Here is a 16848-nt window from a genome sequence, read left to right as displayed (position 1 = left end):
TTGGATAATGTGCCGACTCATTTCAAAAGGAGAGACATCAGATTTATTTGGTTTCATTTCAAACCTTTATTTAACCAGATTGGTCCCATTGAGATCATAGATCTCTTTTTCAAGGGAGACCTGGTTTAATAAAAGGCAGGTACTTACTTGCAGCCTGTGCGAGAACAATGTCCTCTCCCAGAGCAGAAACGAAGGCAGGCTGGACCAAGATACACTGGAACAAAAACAGGCATGGTTATTACATTTTCAAAAAGGGTATTTTTTCATGCATACTTAGCTGAGCTTTAATACAACTTTTGTGAAACCGGACACATCCTGTATTTAGTAGTTTGAGACCTAAAAGGGGTGATATCTGGGGCTTATTTGTCGGTACTATGATGTAACCTGTTTGTACAGTACTAACCATTATCTATGGCCCACATGTTGCCTGATCCAGAACCAGACTGTTTCCAGCGGAACCGTGTCGTGTCCGTCAGGGCAGCGTTGGGCAGAGGGATGGAGATTCTGGTCCACCTGGAAATACAAAATATGATATACCCACAGTGACTGCCCGATAATGATTCATACAAGCACAGACAAAAACATGCAGATGTGCTGAGTCAGTCATACCCGCTGTAGTTTTCAGAGGAGTAGACGGTGCTGTGAGGTAGATGGGGTCCGGCACAGAGCTCAGGCAGACACTCGGTGTGGAGCAGAGACCAGGAGCGACCCTGGTTGGTGGAGAACTCCATACTCACGCTAATGAAAAATAACAGAGAACATCTTATCTCAACATTTTAATTTCTTCAATGACTGAAGTGCGCTGAATGTAGATGAGATAAAAAGAAAGTAAATGATGTCTTCTGAGACTTCACTGTAAAGTCTCTCCTCTTTTATTAATAAGCACTCCACATTTTAAGCTTCAAATGAGTGCAAGAGTTTGAACCTTGAGGATTTAAATACCCAGAAGAAATCTTAACAAACTCTTTGAACTCACATTTCTTATTCTAAGGGACCAATTGAGTTCAGATTTCTCTAGATTAGAAGCATTAAAGGTGGGGTAGGTAAGTTTGAGAAACCGGCTCGAGATCGCTAGAATTTGAAAATACACAACCGGAGAAAATCTGCCACTTCCTTACAGAGCCCCTCCTCCAACACACACGAACGCGCACATGACCAATGAGGGCACGAGATAAGTTTGTGCACAGATGGAAGGCTGACAGGCAGGTAGGCCATCCAGTTATTTTAGCCGGGCCGGCTAAAATGATTGGTCGTGCTTTTTACAGTACTACGGCTTCCACAGATGGATTTTTTGTCAAAGCACTTAAGATATTCATTGCTATCGGGTTGTTAAGAGCATTCCATGGAATATAACAAAAAGTGTATTTCGAGCCGGTTTCTCAAACTTACCTACCCTACCTTTAAGACATTGTACCTTTAAGTTGCACCATTTGCCATTTTGGACACCAAAATAACCCAGTGAACCTACCTAGGCTGGTACACTTGGCGTGTTGGTCTCCTTTGTTGCTGCCCAATTTTGTGAGTTTTACTTAGAAATTGTCAATTATATTCACACAAAAGCACTGGCTAACCCAGTTTAGAAATGTGTCACACCTGTTGGCAGGCTGGTAGGAGCCACAACCGAGGTTGATGGAGAACTGGGCAACATGTGTGAGGGTGCCAGGCAGCACAGGAAGCAGCTGCATGAAGTCCACGGCCCACACATGACGGTTGGCACCACCATGTGACCGCTGCTCCAGGCAGAACTGGGTGACCGGTGTTTGTAGCTCAGTGGGTAGCGCCACCGAAACTACCGCAGGAGTCTAAGATGCAGGAAATGGACGACAGAATATAAAGATCAGACAATAGGAAAGATACTAATTAAAAATGTGTGAAAAAAGCTAATTTATTACAATAAAATAACCTAAAATTATGATACCTTTAAATTGCTCAATTTGTTTGTCAAAAAAACAAAGATATTTAGTTAACGCATTTACAAAGAATCATTAAAATAATCAGCATTTTTGCTTCAAAGTTACATATATGATGAATCAACTATCAAATGATCGCTGATTACAATTCTGTTAATCCTCTACAGTTATTCAGATCTAGTTGTAAATATATCAATCGAACATGGTGATGTGCTTGTTCAGCAGTTGAGCATGTTTCTGTTTATAACCAAATGACAGAACGACTGATCAAACCTATTTTACAAGCTATCAAAATCTATTCCAGAATTTCCTAAGAATACCACAAAAAAAACCTAAAAATCTACCGCTACCATATAAATGTTTTTTGTGTAACATGTTGTGCACGTCTCACCCTGTATGAAGAGTAAGTCAGGGTGTCAAGCACCATGCGCTCCCTCCGGCCTTCAGACCTTCCAAACAGAATCACGTCGTTCTCATGAGACTCTCCTGGATCACAGTCGCCACCACCTAAACACACACACACATGTATGCAAAAATATTGGTGAAAGCACAACGCAGAGCAGGGTCATGCTCACAATATTGTATTAAGTAAAGCTGTTGTTTAACCCAAATACATGTAACATGAATTGAGGATTTTCATACCCATGGTAAAGTAGAAGCGAAGGTTTCCATAAGACGTGGTGTCGAGGTAGGGGGTGCACACTCTCCTCCGTCCCTCCTTCTCAAACACGAGTGCTGACCCAGACTCGATCTCTCCACACTTGGTACCATAAACAGCTCCTTCTATGTCCCAGCTGAGAAAAAAACACAGGCAGGAGGGCTGGTTAGTAAGTAACACAAAATGTTTACGGCAAAATGCTATAAATGTATGTACTTAAAACAAGTGATACCAAATTTATGAGGCAAAACAGCATTAATCATTTAAATAAAAGCAACTCAAGCAATCATTCCACAAAGTGTATTGCTCATAAACACTTTTATTTCCTCATATTTTTCACAGTCAGAAAGTTAATGAGCTGAATAAAGTTTGAAAGAAACAATTGTTAATTTTTTAGGTTATTTTTAGTTAAAGATGGTTAGAAACACTTGAAAAAAACAATACAATGTTAATATATATAATTCATTATTCAATACATAAAAAGAGGCAACAAGCACATACATCTAGGGTAGGCAATTTGATTTATTTGTTATACATATTTAAATGTCTTTAAAGCTGGATAGCATCCAAAACTCAATGCTCTGGAAATAAATATTTGGCTGTCGCAGGACTGCAATATGCTTTAACGGTAGCCAAATATCAACCCCCCAAAGATGACTTCATTGACATTACAACACAGAGACACAGCAAACATAGGATGCAAACACTTTATAGATTGCATCTTTTGCACAGAATCTCCCTAGAGTAATACTAAATCAGTAACAGTAGATATACTTTAGACCTCACCTTTAAACAAACACACAATGCCAGGAATTCAGCATAAATCACCTGGAAGATGACTTACAAATACACACACCAACACACACTCACACGTGTGGACACATATTCCTGCGCAGTGGAGAGAGGATCCTCATTAGCGCTGACAGAAGTTGACTCAGTGTGTCAGCCCTCTCCTGTGTTCCTCTACCTTCCCTCTCACTTTCCTTCCCCCCTGTCCCTCTCTTTTTTCTGCCATGCAGCATATAAGCTGGTGTGTCTCTGTCACAGCCAGTATTGGGTTTAATGACACTTAGTGGAAAGTAGCATTGACACAAGAAAAAACTCTGCCGGCCTACGTAACACATGTGTCGGTCGATGACACCTGATGGGTGAGAGCTAGCATCCAGTGTAGCATGTTAGCATGCTGCAGGAGGTGTGATGGTGTGGGGCGACCATAGAGAGACCCTCCTGTTTAGGTCCTTCTCATTAATGGAAAAACATACTGACAGACCTGCTGCATGAGGCCTGTTAATTACTCTCTGGCAGGAACACTATCCATCCATTCTGACAGTGTTTCCTTGCTGTCTGCTGTCCAGGGTGTGTGTGTGGTGTGTGTGTGTGTGTGTGTGTGTGTGTGTGTGTGTGTGTGTGTGTGTGTGTGTGTGTGTGTGTGTGTGTGTGTGTCTCAGTCTAAACAGATGGACTGCTGTCTCCGTAGCAGTCAGAGGCATGGCTTTCACCTGTGTCAGCCCCCATGCTTGACTTAAACTTGTGCAACACGCTGCATGTCGCATGGGTTGACATATGAGAGGTGACAGGTGTGTCAAAGCACGTGCATGTATACACACACACACACAAACACACCCATTGCCTCAGATTTGGCTACCAAATACGGTTTTAGTTTATTAGCATTATGGCTGCGGAACAAACTCCTCCTCAGCATCAGGTCAGCTGAGCCAGAGACACATTTAAAAAAAACCTTCAACATAAATCTGTATAGAGCATTTTATTGTAGAACTTCAGTGTTATTTTGTTATTTGTAAATGTATTATTAAACTTACTTTGAGGGCGGACTTTCAAAGTCTTCCTCCCAGTAGCTCCTTCCCTCCTCACGATGCAGGTCAATGTCTTTGGTGGAGGCAAAGCTGTGGCCCACTCCCTCACCACCATGGAAGTACAGGGCATTGCCCTCGGACTGACAGGCGCGCTGGCCAATAAGAACACAGGTGTTAACAAATGCAACAGGTGCAATGCCTTTGAAAAAATCACTTGTAGATCGAAACACCCCTGTGGAAACGTTTAAGGCTGTCCATGACTAAATAAATATCTTTATCCATCTAATACTCGTATCACTATGTCAACAATAAACTAGTGTATTTAGTCAAAGTAGTACCAATAGTAGGTTCCACATATTGGCAAAAAGACCACATTAAATATTGTGTATGCAATAGATTTGCTCATTATTTCTTAAAATTCAACATAAAAAACATGAATAAGTTAAAGAAATTAATATGAAAATGAAGAACAAGAAAGCCTACTATTTCTCCCCCTTGCTCTAAGATTAAAAGCACCTCATGATTATGTTATTTACTCTGCTTTAACATAGCAGAGCACAAGTTGAACATGTGTCTTTCAATCAGCAGCAGAAGTTGTTTTGTTCATTGCACTTGTTATCAGGCTTTCTATAGTTTTTCTGACCATTTTGTGAGTGAAATCCACGTGTATAGGCGTGATGAATGTCCACAACTTTATCGCTGTACCTTAACTGTAGCTCCAGGGAAGAAGAGCCAGTTGCCTGTGTCAGGAGGGTCCAAGGTGTCCTCCATAAGGGGGGCTCTGTGGGCAGCGTTGACCAGCAGCACGTTGTCGAGCCCCCAGCAGGACTCATAGCCTTCGGGGCCTTGGGGAGCCTCCTGAGACCAGCGCAGACGAACACCATCAGACTTGGAGTGATGGGGAAGGGGCAGCAGGTGGACGACTGTGCTGCTGTTGGTAGGGGCTCTACAGGAAATGAAATAACATTAGGTGTCTGTGTTTATGTAATTAAATGTTACATGTTTATGCATTTAATCCTCATCATTAATCATTAAAATAAGGCTGAAATAGCCACATATGGAGAGGCACTGCATGTCCTTATGGTGGAGTGAAAATGAAAGAGAGAAGCAGGATTCAAAAAGTTAAATAATCAGAATTTGATTTACGTGTTGTTTCTGTGTCCACAAAAACGATACCATGAACTTACTGCAGCTACATATGGTAGTTAGAAGACTGTACCATTACATGTTGTCTCTGTTTGAGAGCTAACCAGACAGAGGGAGGGATATAGGGTTAAAAAACAGGGGATCATAGAGAAACGAACAGGATGACAAATTGAGAGGGGGAGGTGTGACCGAGAAAAAAAAAAAAGAGAGGACGGGTGTTCATGACAGATGGAAGGACTGTGGGATGGATGATGAGGAAGGAAGGAGAGGAGAGAGATAGAGACCTGATCTTCTCCAGTGTGATCCAGTCATCGGAGGTGTTGCCGTTACCACTTAGGCTGTATGACACAGTGATGCTGGGGTCTGAGTAACTGAACCGGCAGGATCCTGAGCCTGGGGAATACGAACACACACAGAGGACAGACATATATGATGGTTAACACTCCTGTTGAGGGAACAAATACACTAGTTTCCTTTTTTCCACATTTGAATTTTATCAGCGGGGCAATGATCCTTAGTACGCCCTGAGGGGCAGCCGGGCCTGATGGCTTCTTCTGACTGATGATCCCACATTCCCCCCTTAGCCGAGTGGAAAATTATGTGTAAATGGTGTCCTGGTGGAGCTAAGTGATCAGCAGCCTAACAGGGCTGAGAGAAGTTCGGAGTCGGTATGCAGGAGTATTGCAGAGATGATTGGATTTGCAAACCATCAATAAACCAATTGTAGTGAGCGAAAATCACTGTTCTGTAAAACCATACATTTAATAAAAAAACTCTCCCAACAGTTTTAGTTTTACTGAATACTTCAGTATGTTATTTATGTCACTTAGTTATTTTAAACTGCTGCTAAAAAAATGAAAGCCATAGTTTTGTACTTATTTTGTATTTTCTTTTTTTTTATCATTGATTGCCTTTTTTACCTGCTATGCCACTTTTGCTTTAACTCTTTACATTTCCCCGCTGTTGGACTAATAAAATAATTCTGATCTGATTCTATTCTGATCTGATGAAGGACCAAAGATTCTATAAGCCGCCTACAGCCTGATACTGTTAGTGCATGTTTGTAAGCTTATATTTTTGTATATTTCCGCTTGACAACATTTTTATGGGGTCATCTATTTTTGCGCCTTTAAAATGCAGGTTTGTGTGGGAGCTTTGGGAGTTAGCTGGGTCAAAGGTTGCTAATGCATGAAGCCGGCTAACCCCCATCGCCCAACCTTTCCCTCTTCCCTCCCCCTCTCCATACCCCCCATCGTGTGCAGCATCAATGTCCTGCCGTGCTGCTCCATCCCGACAGAATACAGCCGTGCCTTTACACTGCTCTACTGAACTGCCCCATACATAAGAATGACTGCATCACAAACTCATATTAATGTCCTGCCAACCGGAGCACAACCAGACAGAACATATAAAGAGACATACAGAAAGGGTATGTCTCAGGACATTATTGTTCGAAATGTACACTTATTTCCTCTCAGTCTTGTTCCCATGAGAATTGGTGGATGCATGTAATGGACATGAAAAATACAACACGTCTAAAAACTCTGCCATGGCCTTCTGGTGTCTTTCCAGAATACTATCAATCATTCATCATTGTGAGAGAAGAGCAAGAAACACAGAACTATATTATGTACCAGTTGGCTTCCTGACATGTTACAGGGCAAAACCTGCCTATTTCTCGAGGTTGACAAAGTTATCTATTGTCCTGGCTGTGAAACACTTTCTCACTCAAGGCTAAAGTATTTGAACAGAGTTAAAAAGGTCTCCCACATAAGCCTGTCATACAACATCTGTCTGCATCTGTATTGCCTTGCTTCAGGAGATTTGATACTTACCAAGGGCAAACTGCAGGACTGAGGCTGTGCTGGTGTTGAGAGGTACCGTAGTCTGGGGAAGAATCACAAGGAAGTTTAGTATATCCACCATTAAAAATCAAAAATCAAAATTATAAATAAATATGAGCTGCTGCAACACCAAGCTTTAAAGCTTTGTTTCCCTGATGTTCTATTTGTATACTTGGTTAAGTCTACCGAATGTAACAATGAGGTCATGTGTTTTAAAATATATATATATTTCCACATGAACAAGACTGAAGAAAGGGTGACAACTTAACCATTTGAGATGAGCAGTGGCGCCGTAAGGGGGTGAAAAGTTAGGACGATTCTAAGGGCCCGTGACTGACAGGGGCCCAAACAATTTTAGAACATTAAAGGTGGGGTAGGTAAGTTTGAGAAACCGGCTCGAGGTACACTTTTTGTTATATTCCATGGAATGCTCTTAACATCCCGATAGCAATGAATATCTTAAGTGCTTTGACAAAAAATCCATAAAAAAATGTCATCTGTGGAAGCCGTAGTACTGTAAAAAGCACGACCAATCATTTTAGCCGGCCCGGCTAAAATAACTGGATGGCCTACCTGCCTGTCAGCCTTCCATCTGTGCACAAACTTATCTCGTGCCCTCATCGGTCATGTGCACGTTCGTGTGTGTTGGAGGAGGGGCTCTGTAAGGAAGTGGCAGATTTTCTCCGGTTGTGTATTTTCAAATTCTACGCACTCGAGCTGATTTCTCCGAAATTACCTACCCCACCTTTAAGGAAAAAATGTTTAAGTAACCAATGTGATTATCTTTTCATGGGGCCCAAAATCCCTGGCGGCGCCCCTGGAGGTGAGTAGAACATAAAAACAAAAATGGGCCATGAGGAATCTTTATAAAGTGTGTTCATGAGTACTATGTGTGCGTCTGAGAGAGACAGCAATTGAAGTAAACGATAGGCTGTGTGTACGAGAATTGATGTCCTCATTGTTGATCATTGTTGGTTTAAGACTATCTATGCGTAAATGTTTCTGTTTTCCCCAGTGTGCGCTTGACAGTAGAGCTGCCAGGCATCAAGCATTTGGAGCAGTGACAGACAAAGCAACTGTTTATCAGAGAAGTAAATACAATAATGAGGCACTAACTATTCTCTGCCGCTCACTGGCTTTAATCTCTTACAACAGAACAATGCTTCTAAATCAATTTTGTTGTGATAGAAAAAGGGCATGAAAAGGTAGCAATTATGAGCTGATGTGTTGGCATTATGTGTGCATGTGCTAAACTGTCAGGCAGTAGGCTGAAACTACTGTAAAATGAACATGGTATAATACTACGTTCTTTGTGCCTCTTCTGGTTTATTAAAAGGCTATTATTAAAGTGCAGAAATAGTTTGAGTTAAAGTTGTGAGATGACCAAAATAAAGCAGCAATAGATACAAATGTATAACCTGCCGACGATATTATGAAGATAAACAAATCATGAGATACATGAAGTTACTTGTGTATACATGCAAAAAGCAATATAAGTTATTCACTAATTTAATCTGGATATGCTTTTATATGGTTGCCTTTAGTCGTTTTTGGTTTAAAGGGGACCTATCATGCAAAATGCACTTTTGTACATCTTTTATACAGTACATGAATATGTGTCCCCGGTGTTCCAGGGAACTCACCAAGTGTCAGAAAACACAACCCTCTCTATTTTCCTCCATACCCAAATCTCTAAAAAAGGGGCTGCAACGGATCTGATCAAAACTGATCCAGATTTGAACACTGTCCTGACGTCAGGACGGTGGCGCTACGGCTATTGAGCCAACTCCACCAATCAGGAGGAGACAGCCACGGCCATTGCCGTTCGAAAGCGCTGGAGACGCTGTAGTACATATGCCAGGCCAGTAGATGGTGCTGTTCTCACAGAATCAGCCCTTGCAAAAACAGAGCTAACATTTTTCAAATTGAGCAAAATGAGGCATGGCTAAAATGCATGATCTGTTTGGTATTTTGAAAAAAAAAAAGTATAAATATGCCTTATATAGGTATGGTCCTACACTATATTATTCAAATATAGCATGATAGGTCCACTTTAAGGTAGAACTACTCGGATACATTTGGGCACATTTAGTTCAAGGTTCTTTATTTGTCATACGAACATAGCTACAGAGTAGTTATGTCGATGAAAATCTTAGGTCACAGGCTTCTCCAACAGTGCAACACAATAATACTGAAAAACAGAAAAATATAGTGACATATAGTCACATCTAACATAACATACATGTACGCAACTGCAAGTGTGATATTGTTTTATCTAAGCTTGCTTTTGCTCACCAATGCACATACCCATTTTGGATATTTTAGCACTTGAGATCAAAGGAAAAGATAATAGTAAATTAAATAATGTGTTCATTGTTTGTTGATTCATTTTAATAGCTTAGAGAAATGTGTTGATGCTCATCTGTGTTAGAAAGGCGCAACATTTGTAGAAGTCTCAGAAGAGTTCATAGAGATTCTACTGTGGTCACAGCTAGTGTGCTGTGATTCACTCTAGCTGTGGTTGTGGCTACTGCGTGGTTTGTCGGATGTAAGGTCAATGGGCTGTAAAATGTAGAGTGGTGACAGTGTGGTCAAACATGGCAGTTACCAGCTCTCGTTCTCCTAAGGGCTCACAGAAAGTGACCGCTCTGCCGTGCATCAGTACACCACACTGCTCTCCGACCTCACAGTTACTGCAATCAGACCTGTGAGGAGAGGAGAGGAGAGGAGAGGAGAGGAGAGGACAGGAGAGGACAGGAGAGGAAACTGAGTTATAACAAAAGCAACAAAGGGAGACCACCGAAGATTCAAAGTGAAAAAGATTGCGCTGTAAGATTACAAGAGGAGTCATAACCTCTTCACCTACCAGATGCTCGGGTCCAGCTCTCCTTGGAGGTTGGAGTCAAAGTCGTCACGCAGCACAGCATGTTTGCCATGGAGCTCCACTATACACACACACACACACACACACACACACACACACACACACACACACACACACACACACACACACACACACACACACACACACACACACACACACACACACACACACACACACACACACACACACACACACACACACCACACACACACACACACACACACACACACACACCATATGCTCACAGTTAGACACCGTCTGTATGACACTTTGTCCTTTCATGTTTTAATTACCTTTGTGATTATAATATCAACAGCATGTCATGAAAAGTAGACTCACCAAGACTGGGTCTCAATGGGGACTCGGTTGGAGCTGAAACAGACGGAGAAGAAGAGAGTAACAAGTTATAAAGTGGCATCATCTTGAAAGTACTTTACAGGTATGATCAGATGTCTCTGATGCCAGATCAAGAGCTTTAGAAGATGTATGGGCTTTTATGATAGTATATCAACAAAAGTAAATGTGGTGACTACAGGTACAAAGACTTTTCATATCTGTGCCGTTTTGCATTGTTATTTACATTGAAAAAAGTGTACGGAAATGGGCCTATTCTCAACTCCTGTCTGAGTGAAACAAACTTTCTCTGTGTCCTGGCTGCAGTCTCCTTAATTCCTTTCAATAATGAAAGGCTGGGGCGGCCATGATTAACGGTTCAATGCCAATTAACCGCCATCCACCCCAGAGGCGCCAGTGTGCCGTAATCTGTGGCCACCGACGAGCTAACACACTCAACCATCAATCTCTCCCAGGGGATGCACAGCTCTGAGAGGAGGGAGGTGAATGCAGCGGGGATAGAGAGTGTTAAGACTTAATGAATCTAACATGGGTTTCAAAAAATAAATAATCACTGGCTCTGATTCAATCGCTGAGAACACTTAATAAAATACAGTCTGCATTCACATTTTAGAAAAATGCAATACATTTGCTGAGCATTTGGTGTGACGTTTGAGCTGGAGAAGATGGAGGAGTTCTTACATTGTGAGGTTTAAAACTTAAAACGTCAAACTGAGGACATTGTAACAAAAAAATGATTGCTTCAGAAATTGAGAACTGCTGTGTTTTTAAGATTCAGCTACTGAAAACACAAAATAAAATGCAAGTTGCACAACTTTGATTTATCTTGTCAAGCACATTTCGGAAGATTCTTTTGAATGGCCGTATTAGAGAATTTGAGTTTAACCTTGTTTCATGATCATCCACTGTAGAGCGGCAACGTTAACCTTAGTGAACGTGTCACCCTTCAATCCCTTTGAGCTTCTTTGCTCTGCTCTGATTTTTTTCTTAAATCAGCCGTACTCCAGACAGAATAGAGGGATAATCTGTCCCACTATTCTCCATCAGGGATGAGTCTGCCCACCTGATAACACACACTAAGATAACACAGGGAGGACTCAATCAAAGTTTCGTTTCAAGTTACTTAAGACTTTCCTTTAAACCTTACAGCAGTTCTAACATTTCTCTGAGAGAGGGGCTTACAGTTAGGAAAGTCCACCTAAAACCCACTTATAAACAACGGAATCTGAATCAAATGAGGAACGGATTATCCCCAAAAAAGGTTTCTCATTATCGTAATGGCTCTGCAAATGTCTTTACTTGGAGCTCAAGCCTTACTTTCGTTAGCTGCCCTATTTTCTTCCTATTTGATCCGAATGCCGGGCACTTTGGAAATGGATTTACTATTCACAGAGCGCTGGTAAAGTTTCATGCTGACGGCAGAAGTTGGCGTCTTAGCTGCCTGTGACAGAGCTGGGCGGTTCAGTAGCTGCGAGGTGGGCCCTGATGCTCAGCTCCATGGCTGGAGCTCGGGCTCCACGATGAAGCCCATTAAAAGCAGATCAAAGGGGCCTCCTTCCTCCCTCTCTTGCTCTCCCTTCCTCACCCCCTAATCCCCAAATGTCTGCTGATTTAAAACATGTTTAGAGGAGCTATCAATCCCAGCATGGGGAACTCTCTAATGTTTCTTGCACCTTATTATCATTCCTATTAGGGCATAACACAAATGTAATTCAGATGTGTGCTCATTTGACATGTGTTCATGTTGAATATTCAACCTGAAAAGAGCATGCACTAAAACCCCATTGCTGGTAATCCACCCTCTTAAACTGACACACAGTAATAAATGCTTGGTTGGTATTCTGCTCTCTAAAGTCTCTCTCTTAAACAAGCCTGTCTAAATCGTTCTCAGTCTTCCTAGTGAGGCCATTTGGCTGGAGAAAGGCCCACAAGATTTCTTTTTGGGTGGATAATCCCTTCAAGCTTCCAAAAAGGCCTCATTTACAGTTTTCTTTCTCCATGCTTCATCACGCTCTCCTGCTGTCTTTCTCACTTCCTTTCTATCCCAATCTCTCCCTCCTGCCCAACCCTCCATCCGCACCCATTCTGTCTCTCTCTGCCTAACCCTCCGCACATCGGGAGCAGACAGTGGCGCTCATTTCACTTGGATTAATCCCCTCTCACTTTCTTAAAGACTTCAATTACCGCCTCCTCTATTTGCGGCTCATCTCTGCTAATGCCTGTATCTCCCTGGCCAGGGCTTATACTCATAGGCATGCAGAGGGACGCGAACATACGCGCACACACACACACACTCTGCTTTTCCTTCCACAACTGACCCACGGCCGCACACATATAAACAGGGGCAACAAAAACGAGGGGTTTCTCAAAAAAACTGCACCGAAATTGGAGGGTGCTGATGAACAGGGTTGGGGGGGGATACAAGGGGGGGACGAAATGAGCCTAAGCTTTGGCAGACTCAGACATCTCGGCACAAAGAGCGCAGGGCACAAGTCATGTTAAATCTTCTCCCCCTCTCCTCTCCATCTTCCAGCTCTAATCTCCTCTCGCTCCTCAAACTGCACCCACTCTTCCAATCTCCCTTGTTCTCGTCTCGTTTGCTAGTTTTTCCCCCTCGTCTGACTCACATCCTTGACGGCCTGAACTGCGTTTGAAGTTGAACTTGCTCCCGACTAACTGGCGGTTGCAATTACTGACTCACCAGGACGCAGGATGCTGTTGTTTTTCATTTTTACAATGACTAGAAAGAAATGGTTTCTCCAAGGTCAGATTGCTGCCACTTCAATCCACTCAGCGCAAACCAGAGTCTTTGTGTGGGCTTGGCATCATTACAATAATCATAGGTGAGAGGAGAGCGGCAAAGAAGAAAGACTCACTACTATTTTCCAATATCCGTGTTACTTTTTACGACAGTGTTTTGAAAGGTTGGATGGAAGGAAAAGGGTATGTTTGTCTTCACAATACAGAGTGTGTTGAACATGAGGAAATGCTTATTTAGCACGCATTGTGCTTTGTCTTTATCTCTTTGGAAAACATCTACAGGCTCTCAATCTATTCCAGATTGTGGGAAGCACAGCGTATATTCTTCCTTTTATTTGTTATTTCAACAATAAACAAAAAAGCAAAATAGGAATATGTCTACTTCTCTGTGTAAAGAGAAAAGTAAGAGAGAAAGGAAATAATTGAGAAGCGAATGGAAGGGAAGACAGTTTAATAGGGGAAGAGATATAGACTAGATAGCGAGGTCTCAAGGTTTCTTGCTGGGGAGCCATGAGGGATGGCAGTGCAGCCGGCGCTCAGCCAGGCGAGCAGGCTGGCTGGCAGACTGGGTGGGTGGCGAGGAGGTGGGAGAGGGGAGGCCACCCGTCCCTGCTCTGCTGCGCTGTGATCCAGCGTCCCTCAGGGAGCAGTGGCCTGTTTGAGTTATATGTCCCTTTAATAATCCATCTGGGGTGCAGTGCAGTCGGCCAGGCCCATAAACACCTGATTTATTCCCTCGCTGGAAATGAGGGGACCTGGCGATAGCGAGCAGAAAGCAGGGGCTGCTGGCCCTGCTGTCAGGAGATAGAGCTGATGGACGGCCTGCAGCGCCATCGAACACCCACAACCACTCCACCCTCCAGCACAGAGCTCCGTCCCCTAGCCCACCCCTACCTCTCCTCGTTGTCCGCCTGAGCATAATAAGTATTTTCATGGTCGCTCAGTAGGAGCGGAAACGTACTTCTGTTTCATCCTCCTGCCTGTCTGTTTGCATTCTTGCAGTCGTTTAAAACTGTGGTGGTAATTTACATTTTGTCGCATCATGCTTTAACACATTTCGAGGAGCCTGTCCAAACAATTTTGCAATGCGCTGATTGGTGCCACGCACTACTCTGTTGCGTTGTGCATTTCATTCGGTTGCAGCAGTATTTGTCAGACACCCATTAGTGGTGTCTTCTGAATCCACAAGTAGGAACAAATATGGGCAGTTTTTCTTTGCTGGTTCTGAATAGAGTAATGGGGTGTTGTCAAAGCAGACTGGGAGGATGCATCTAACATTTAACGAAGCAGAGGGGGAGCAGTTTGTCTGGGACCAGGCATGCCCAAAATTGCTTAAGGGAAGCAGAGTGGAAACGATAAAACAAACACTTGTCTCAGTAAACTTTCAGGAAGGCTTTCTGTTACTTAGAGCAAAGTGCTGCATGTCAGATGTACCACAGTGAGTTAAAGGATTATACCTTTCCTCTTCTTTCTTTCTTCTTAACTCTCTTATTAACATGATCATGACCATCTCTTGATGTATCATGCTAAGTTCATTCACCCTCTAATGTTACCCTCCTCCAGGCTAATCTGTCACAACTCTTCAGCCTGGCTGATCAGCCCTGATTGCCTACTTATTTGAGCAGCCTGCCCTCTGTTTCTCTCCCTCTATTCCTTTCCTTTCTGTTTCCCTCCTTCCCTTTGTATCCTCTATGGATCATAACCCTGCTTTAGATAGCTTTCATTTCCCCAACCTTTCAAAGCTTGAGTCTTAAAGCACATGAACTTCTGAAGTGGCTTGAGCTGGCCCCCGTATCTTTGATTCCACTTTGAATGCTAATGCCTAGATTTGAAGTAACTTTGCTCAAAGCAGCTTGCACCCTCGCTGCAGCTGAAGTTGAGACAGTAGCCTATTTGATCCTGCAGAAAGGAAACAGTCTACAGTCATCTACCTCACCCACTAGTAAGTCTGACTTTGCTGAGGAAACTAACACAATAAACATGGTCTATATTTCGTTTTCACCAGGTTTCAACAGGTTGTTTCTTAGTGTGTGTGTTTGCATCACACTTCTCTTTGCAGTTACACCGTTTTAATGCACCACAGCCAAGTTTGTTTCATGTTTTCATGTGTTCCCTGCATATTCCATTTTCATGTTTTTTTGTAATCTGCACAGCTCTTTTGAAGTTATATTTTGGCTTGGAAAGAGAAAAAGGAACTGACTACGGTGAGTTAGATCACGGTGGAGGAGAAAAATGAAACCTATTTCAAACAATCCACAAGAAAGAAGAAATCATCAGACCCATTTCTGCTTCCTTCTTTCTCTCGGTCTCCTTTCGCCTCGTGTTGCCCACGGCATGTTCGTGTGTCATTTGTTATTCAAATTTCCTGGCGTATAGTTCAGCAACAGAAAGAGCATTGCATTTTTGGCCTTCAAAGAAAATAGCCTACAACAAGGTCGGCCCCCCGCTCCCATCTACTCTTTTGTTAATGATGTTTAATCACTCCACCACCTCTTTTTAACCCCTTCAAATCACCTGCAATTTATGACCTTCAAGATGCTCATTACTAGTATCTTTTCATCCCACCATATTTGTCCTTCTATCCCCCATCTGTCCTTCAGCATTTAGACAGAAACTGTGATTACTAAAAGAAGTAATTTATAGCTCTACATAGGCTTATCACTTTCACCACCCCACCTGTCCAGCTTCTGATACCTTCTCTGCAGATGATATTTGTTGTTACATTATTTCTGTCTGCTCCTATTCACAACTTGTCCCCTCCCCGGCCATGTAAGGTCGAAATCTCTGCTTCCAAGCTTGTCTGCTGTGAGTAGCTGTGTGTACGAGTTATCCTGCAGGGCCTTGGCATGAGACAACCAAGAGACTGTTGTTGGCTGAAGATAGTTCGGTTGCAGAGGGAGAAGACTGGGGCAGTGTGTCAGCGGCGGTGAGAGGATGAGCTCTCGGCAAGGAGACGGAGGAGAGTCGCCTGGTCGCTCTCTCTCTCTCTCTCTGTCACTCTTCCAGGCCTGACTGAGGGCTCTCTGCCCCATCTTCTCCAAGTGGCACTGAGCCATTAAGTTGTGCACTCTCTTCCTGGCATGTGCTACGATAATCGACAGTGTCTCAAATGAACTGCTGAGGGACACACTTGTTATGAAGAGTCTTTAGAGACTTGCCACAGAGGTTGTTGTTTTAAAAAAATAAATAAAGACCATGTCGAAAAGCAAACATGTTGTGGTTTTCCCCCTGAAACCGTTAGTGAAAAGACCCCAACAGCAGTCAGTGTACTTCTCTACTTTCAGCCTTTGAGTCACATTTGATCTACAAGGAGTAGTTCTTGAGTAAAGGGGAGGCTTCTTTTCTGTAAACAAGCAATTATACACACTCAGCATGCAGAGTGGTGCTGCACTGTCTGTCAATAGCTACTTAGGGCTGTCACTGAAAGTGGATGTAAGAAGTGTCGGCCATAAAGCGTAAATCTCCGGCAGAGAGAGTG

The 16848-nt window shown here is 42.9% G+C and overlaps 1 protein-coding gene across 2 annotated transcripts in view; it reads right to left on the bottom strand.

Annotated features, from left to right (window-relative positions):
* The window catches only part of reln (reelin), a 92754-nt gene that overhangs the window by 29560 nt on the left and 46346 nt on the right, over positions 1-16848 (bottom strand). For both annotated transcript variants that reach the window (XM_034146062.1, XM_034146063.1), the window contains exons 5-17: positions 10596-10628; positions 10239-10317; positions 9981-10077; positions 7364-7415; positions 5813-5921; positions 5088-5328; positions 4389-4534; positions 2553-2704; positions 2302-2417; positions 1594-1802; positions 610-738; positions 404-513; positions 148-214 (exon numbers count right to left, since the gene is read on the bottom strand). In XM_034146062.1, coding sequence (XP_034001953.1) covers positions 148-214; positions 404-513; positions 610-738; positions 1594-1802; positions 2302-2417; positions 2553-2704; positions 4389-4534; positions 5088-5328; positions 5813-5921; positions 7364-7415; positions 9981-10077; positions 10239-10317; positions 10596-10628 — 1540 coding nt within the window. The remainder of the gene's footprint in view (positions 1-147; positions 215-403; positions 514-609; positions 739-1593; positions 1803-2301; positions 2418-2552; positions 2705-4388; positions 4535-5087; positions 5329-5812; positions 5922-7363; positions 7416-9980; positions 10078-10238; positions 10318-10595; positions 10629-16848) is intronic.

Source organism: Trematomus bernacchii, unplaced genomic scaffold (genome assembly GCF_902827165.1).
Source record: "Trematomus bernacchii unplaced genomic scaffold, fTreBer1.1, whole genome shotgun sequence".
Classification (NCBI taxonomy): Eukaryota; Metazoa; Chordata; class Actinopteri; order Perciformes; family Nototheniidae; genus Trematomus; species Trematomus bernacchii.
The sequence above is the reverse complement of the archived record's forward strand: the minus strand, read 5'-3'. Positions and strand labels throughout refer to the sequence as shown.